Here is a 7,068-nt window from a genome sequence, read left to right as displayed (position 1 = left end):
GAGGGCAGTGAGGGCGCTGTGGACTCGATGACTTCCTCTAGGCCCCCTCTGCTCTTTTTCCAGGAGATTGGGGAGCTCGTGGAGGGAGGAGCTGTCTAAGCCCCGGGGGCCACTCTGATCCCACCCCGACTCTAGACCCTAACGTTTCCTTCTGCATCCCACTGTGGTCTGACCCCCCTCTCCTGGAGAGCCAGAAAGAACCACTCCTGTTTTAAGTGGTTTCTCTCTCCCTGCCTCTGCCAGCTTGGATGGAGGAAGGCGTGGACGTCGGCAGCTGCCCCTGGCCCTCCGCGTGTCCTGGGGCAGCTGATGGTGGGGAGGGGCCTTGGTGAGTGAGGTCACCTTGCCGCTCCCCGTCGGCAGCAGCCGGCAGCAGCCGGCCTGGCTTCCCTGTGGGCATCAATGGGCACTCGGACGCAGGGCGGGGCTGGCGCCCCCGCCCCGCGTGCTGCCCACCCTGTTCTGCGGCCTGCCTCCCCCCGGGGCGCCCTGTCCGTCTGCGCATCTGCCAGGCAGGCCTTATCTGTAGACGGGCAAGCGGATGTGGGCGTGCTGGTGGTCGAGCAGCCGGGGCACAGCCACCGTCTCGTAGCCCTTGCCCAGCATCTGCTCCTTGATGCATGGGGGCCGGATGTCGTTGATGAGATACTCCAGTGACTGCAGGCTGCTGCTCAGCACGGCCGTGTTGCACACGCTCTTGCTGGGCAGGCCTGAGAGGGTCTCGGCCGGCGGCCCCGCCAGCTCCCGGGCCACCCCCGGCCCCAGCTCGGTCACGGCCACTGCCGCGGCTGCCGGATTGTAGCAGTCGCTGGTGGGGGTCACCAGCACGCTGTTCCAGGGGGCGGCGAAGTACTGGCCCACGGTGAAGCTGGTGGGCAGCCCCACGCCGCAGTTGACGGGCGACCCGCCGGCCCGCTCGTATACCCGCCCCCCACAGGCCTCGGGGGACTTGCTGGCCACTGTGCCGCCGCTGTAGGCCCGCAGTGGCTGGGGCAGCGGCGGTGGCGGCTTCTGAGGCCACAGCAGGTAATCCAGGCCCCCGTCTGCGTACCCTGTGGGCTTGGTGGCCCCAGCCAACGTCAAGGCCGGCGTGCTTCCCTGGCCCAGCTCGGCGCCCTTCCGGCAGTCGGGCGGGCCGGCAGTGGCCGGGTAGGCCAGGCTGGGGAAGCTGGGCACCGGGCCGTGCTTGGCTGGGCTGGGGTGGGGAACGGCCACGGCCTGGCAGGCGGTGGGCGCAGCGCCTTGGGCCTGGCACTGCTGGTTGAGCTGGTAGAGGATGCTGTGGATGGAGGGCAGGTTGGAAGGTGGCAGGGGCAGGCCGCGGCCGGGCAGGGGGATGACGGAGGCGGCGGTGGCCGCGGCCGCGGGCAGGCCGGGTGGCGGGGCGGGCGCCTCGGGCGGCTTGGGGTAGGCCAGGGGCCCCAGAGTGCTGGGCGCCGGGTAGGGCGCGATGCCCACCTGCACGGCGGCCGGCGACAGCTTGGTCCGCTTGCCCTCGGCGCTCTTGAGCACGCTTTTGGTGAGCCCGGGGGGCGCAGCCACGCCGGAGGAGGAGACGGCGGCCTTGACGACGGCGAGCAGGCCCTGGTAGCCGGCCGTATGCGGCGGGTAGGGGCTGTAGCGCTGGCCACTGGTGTCGTAGCCGTTGACGGTGCGGCTGAGGTGCTTGTGCTGGGGCACGCGGATGTTGGTGGGGAAGATCTTGATGGAGAGCGGGCTGTTGGCCACCTTCTCGGCGTAGGCGTCCAGCTCGGCCGGGCTTGGGTAGCGGGAGGAATGCATGGAGCTGGCCACTGTCTCGCCTGTGGGGACACGGGAGGGGAGGAAGCACAGGTGAGAGCCAACCCTGCGACCCGGGGAGGCCCGGAGGCCGCACCCCGCCACTGTCCCTGGAAGGACTCTCCAGCCACCCCTCCCTCGCTTTTTCCATCCAGTCACTTGCTCCATTCATTCTTTCTAAATCGTTAAGCTTCGGATCGAACTGTAAAGTACGTAAAGGAAACTGCATACATCACAAGCTTGCTGCACTTTCACAAACAGAACACACTCGTGTGACACCTAGGTCAAGGGAGAGGCCTGTGCCAGTCCCCAGAGGGCCCCCTGCGCCCCCTCCTAGTCAGTACCCACACCAAGGGAACGGCTCTCCTGGCTCCTAACGGCGCGGGCTCGTGGTGCCTGGGCTTGGCACAGGTGAGCTGGGATCCCGCAGTGCATGCTCGTTTGCACTGTCGGGTCTCCGCCACTTAAGGTTATGTTTCGAGGTTCATCCGGGTGGCCATGGGCGCGGCGGTCCGTTCATTCTCATGGCCATGTGATGTTTGAGTGTGACGACATCACAGTTTACTCATCCTTCCCACTGCTGATGGCATTTGGGTCATTTCTGGTTTGGGGCTGATACAAATAGTGCGACAGCCCCTGGGGCACGTATTCAGTGAGTCCTGCTGGGAATAGGCCCAGGAGCAGAACTGCTGGGACAAAGGAGAGACGAGAATGCTCAGCTTCAGGAGAGAATGCCCAACAACTTGCCGAAGGGACTGTGCCAGCTGCGCTCCCCGCCCCCCCGCGCCCAGCACGGGAGTTATGGGGGCTCCAAACCCTCCACTCCACCTGCCCGGTACCGTCGTTCATTGTATTGGGTTGGCCAAAAAGTTCGTTCGGGCTCCCCCATGCCGTCTTTTGGAAAACCGGAACGAACTTTTTGGCCAACCCCAATACCACCACTCTGGTGGGTGTTCATTCCTTCCGCCCCTTTACTTGTCCTCTCGGTGCCTCCCCTTCCTCATCTGTAGAATGGGGTGATGACGACCCATGGATGGTTCAGTGAGTTGCTACATGGGCCTGGCGCTGGGCAAGTTGCCGCAGTTGGCTTTCATCCTGGTGCTCACCAGGCAGCCGGGAAGGAGGGGTTTTGCCCCCGCTGGCTGCCCATCCCCTCCCCAAGTCTGCCTGTCACCTGCAAGACCTGTGTGGTGGCCACTGCCTTTTTTGTGAGCTGTCAGCACGTCAGCTGAAGGGTGTACTGTTTATTTTATTTATTTATATTTATTTATTTTTTTGGCCACGCTGCACAGCTTGTGATATCTTAGTTCCCTGACCAGGGATTGAACCCAGGCCCTCGGCGGTGAAAGCGTGGAGTCCTAACCACTGGACTGCCAGGGAACTCCCTGAAGGGTGTACTTTGTGTGACAGGCTGACTGTCCCCACTGTCAGTGGGCACAACTGGGCCCTGCTGTGGGGGAGGTGGGTTGCCGGTGGGCAGGCCCCCTTCTCCCATCCAAAGCCCCTCCCTGGTCCTAAGACATTCCTCAGTGCCGCCCAGGAACCCCTCTGGGGCGGGGAGTGGAGCAGGAGGCCTGCGTGAGGCAGATGGAAAGACCCTGGGCTTTGGAGCTGGCTGCCTAGGTGGAGTCCTGCCTGGTTGCAGGGCTGTGTGGCCCTGGGCAAGTTGTTGGCCTGGCCGAGCCTCAGTTTCCCCACCTGTGGAATGGGGATAAGGACTGTGGCAGATCTGCAGGGCGGCCTCAAGGAATGTCTGTGCCAAGGGGCCGAGCAGGGGGTGAGACAAACAGTAGGTGATGGGAGATCGTGACCTGGCTGGGCCCTTGGGTGAGGAGGACGCTACAAGGTCTCATGGTGCACTGCCTTCCTCTCGGCCCTGTGGGCACCCCTGGGACCCAACAGTGACTCCTGCGGGGGTGTGGGGGGGGTGTTCACCACTCTGAGCCTCAGTTTCCTCATCTAAAATGGGGTTATACCGCTGCTAACACTGCCTCCCAGGATGGCTGTGAGGCTTTCATGAGTCGTGCGGTGGAGCGTTAGCAGAAGTGGGTCTCTCTAAGTGTGCTCAGACCCTTCCCATCTGCCTGGCACAAGGGTCTTCCTGGGAGAGGAAGGGGTAGGGCTTGTGCATGGGTGGGCCTGGCATTGTGGCTGGGACACAGTGCAGACCCCACCGCCTTCCTTAGGCCTTCCCACCACATCCCCTCCTTCCCGAGCCTCACCCCTGACTCCCTTGTGGACTTAGAGCCAATCTGAGCAAAATGCATGCCGTGACGGGGGAGCCTCACCCCCAGGGCTTCAGAGGCAGCTTTCTGGAAGAAAGAGCATCCCTGCTAAAGGCAATGGTGAAAGGAGCGAGGAGGGAGGAGAGAAACATATTTCAGCAGAAGAAACTGCACAGGCAAAGGTCCAGAGGTGAGGAAGCCTGTCCCAGTGGGAACTATAAACCAGAATAAAAGCAGAAGCCCAGAGCAGGCATGCAGGGGAGGAAAGACCACGACAGGCAGCTCAGGATGGTGTCGGGCCAGAGCAGGGCCTCTTCGCTGTGGGGCAGTGGTTCTCAGTGGTTCTGTCCCCAGGGCACACTGTTGACATCCGCAGACGAGTTCGGTTGTCATAGCTTGCAGAGAGGGTTCTACGGCAGCTAGTGGTACGGGCCAGGGATGCGGCTAAACATCCTGCGATGCGCAGGACAAAGACCTGTCAGGCCCCTGGCGTCTGCACTGCTGGGTTGGGAGCCCTCGCCCAAGACATCGGCGGCTGTGGAAGGTTCTAAGCAGGTGAGGGGCAGGGCAGGCCTACGTTAGGAAGACCATTCTCCTCTGCCCTGAGGTGCAGGGATGTGGTCTGACCTGGGCAGGACAGTGGGGAGGGAAGAGGCTGGTGGCATCGAGTACCCCAAGGAGGCTGGGGCAGTGCCACTCCATCCGTGTGGCCTAACCTGGGCCAGGTGGGTGGAGCTGACCCCAGGCCCCCCATCCTGACCCTGCCTGGGGCAGCCCCCCTCCTAAGTGGCCTAAAATAAACTCGGTGTGGAGAATGGAAATGTCACTTTGGCCAACGGGGGAATCTTTCTCCGAGATTGGATTTAAACTACATTATACAAGCAATTTCATGGGCACTTAGCGCTGCTCGGAGAGTCCCGCAAAAAAGGGACCAGCTCTTCATTTACCAGCCATAAATCAGCAGTTGCTATAATGAGCACAAAAATGTCACTTTTATGCAATTTTACAGATGAACAAAACTGGTGAAATTAACTGTGGTAACCTACTATAGTCAGCAAAAGCGGCTGCCGGGGGAAAAAAATTATATCTGTATGTATTTTTGTTCCTCCTAAACTCTCTTCCCAAGCAAGTTTCTGCCATTGTGGTGTGAAAACTCATTTGTCCTCACCATTATACTTTCATTTGGAGTTTATCTTGAGTATCCAATGAGCCACCAACTGTGAAAATGATTAAATCTACAAAATCTATCTAATGGATGGAATAAATTAGGTGTTTAAAACCTTAAGAAAAAAAAAAGAAGAGCAATGCCTGTTACTAGTTTCCATTCATTGAAAGAAGAGGCCCATCTGGCCCCTCTGCTGGTCAACAGGGCTCAGCCAGGGTGGGTTGGTCCCTCCAGTTTGTTGGAGCCGACGGCGGTGCTGTGACACAGAGGCTGTCCTTTGGTGAGCGCTTAGTATACGTGAGGCCCCGTGCCTACAGCTTTTCTCCATGCCTCTTGTTTGGAGCACCTGACAGCTCCGAGAGGTGGGAGGTGGTCCCATTTTACAGATAAGGAAGCAGACAAGTTGTGACATTTGGCAGGCGGCCTCCAAGATCTGTCCCCGACCCCAGTGCTTCTCACCTCCTGGTGTTCACGCCCTTCCACTCCACACAGGGCTGACCTGTGTGACCTGTAAGATACCGTGGAAGTGAAGGAGTGTGACTTCCAGGGCAGGGTCGCGAAAGGCTCTGTGGCCTCCTGCCCTCTTGGATCACTTGCTCTGGGGAAGCAGCTGCCTGTGAGGATGCCGGAGCAGCCGAGGGGGAGGCCCCCACAGAGGGGCACATGCACCTTCTCGGAGGCAGGTCTTCCAGCCCTGGTCGAGCCTCCAGAGGACCGCAGCCCCTGCCGACATCCGCCTGCAGCCTCACGAGAGACACGGAGCAGAGCCACTGGCTAGGTGGCTCCTGAGCTCCCGATCCACGGAAGCCGTGAGAGACGGTGCATGATCACTGATGCTTTAAGCCACTAAGTTTTGGAGCAACTTGCTACACAGCAGTAGATAACTCATCCAGGCCCCCATTTTACAGAGGAGGAAATGGAAGCTTCCCGAGAATACACAGCCGGGGAGGGGCTGAGCTGGGATTTGCCTTCCATGTCATCTTCACGTCGCCTGCACCCCAAGGCAGGCCCCAGCTGAAGCCAGGACACTCAGGAGGCGGACAGTCCTGAGGAGGGACTATAGAGTCAGCCCGGAGGCTCAGAGAGGCAGAAAGTGACCCATCAGAGGACACACGGCCGGGCAGCTCTCACGGCTGCCCTCGGCTCCCAGAGACGGCCGGCTGGCGGCCCTCGGCAGGCCTCCCCTGGACACGTGCTTGTCTCTGGGTGGGCGTGGACCAGGGTCACCCTGTTCCAAACCTGGCTTGATTGCTGCACCCCTGTGAGCCTTTGCATCTGCGGCCTCTACTGTCTACCTTGTTCCTGAAGGGCTTTCTCCTGAGCCACCCCGGGGGCCTCAACCCCAGCCTTGTCCACCAGTGTACAGTGGCCATGGCTTGGAGGGGGGTGTCTCTGGCCACTCGGGCCAGGCTGGGCCCCCGAGTCCGTCTGGGCGAAGGCTCCTGACCCTCCCCTGGAGGTGGGCGCCACCACCAGTGTTCAGTGCAGTTGCACAGCCCCATTTTGGCAAATGTCATGACACAAAAAAGGCCTTACATGAAGGAACCAGCCAAGCCAGCTGTTTGTGGCGGGCTTCTACGCAGTGGCAAGGATGGGGGGCAGCGCTCACGGGGTTGATGGGCAGAGGAGGGGACCCATGGCCCTATGGGCCCCCTGGGGAGCCCCAGGGCCCACCTCCCCTGGTTCCCCGAGTTGGCCAGGGCACCCCCAGCGAAGGTTCGGCACCACGGCAGATTCTGACTGCCCTGGGCTTGTCCTGCTGCCCCAGCAGACTGGGCTCCCTGAGCTGGCTTGTTCAGTGCTGTCCCCACTGCCCACAGGACACGGAGCAGGAACTCAGGAATGTCGCGCTGAAGGAATGACGAGGCTGTGGCTAGAAGGACCCGTCCAGCCTGGGAG

General features: G+C 61.1%; 1 protein-coding gene across 3 annotated transcripts in view; it reads right to left on the bottom strand.

Moving 5' to 3' along the window:
• Positions 1-398: 398 nt before the first annotated feature.
• The window catches only part of FAM222A (family with sequence similarity 222 member A), a 55,272-nt gene continuing 48,602 nt past the window's right edge, over positions 399-7,068 (bottom strand). For all 3 annotated transcript variants that reach the window (XM_057526783.1, XM_057526785.1, XM_057526784.1), the window contains one exon: positions 399-1,802. In XM_057526783.1, the coding sequence (XP_057382766.1) occupies positions 520-1,802 (1,283 nt within the window). In that variant the 3' untranslated portion in view covers positions 399-519. The remainder of the gene's footprint in view (positions 1,803-7,068) is intronic.

The sequence above is a fragment of the Balaenoptera acutorostrata genome, chromosome 13 (assembly GCF_949987535.1).
Source record: "Balaenoptera acutorostrata chromosome 13, mBalAcu1.1, whole genome shotgun sequence".
NCBI classification, from domain to species: domain Eukaryota; kingdom Metazoa; phylum Chordata; class Mammalia; order Artiodactyla; family Balaenopteridae; genus Balaenoptera; species Balaenoptera acutorostrata.
Note: the sequence above shows the minus strand (reverse complement) of the source record. Positions and strands in the feature narration are given on the sequence as shown.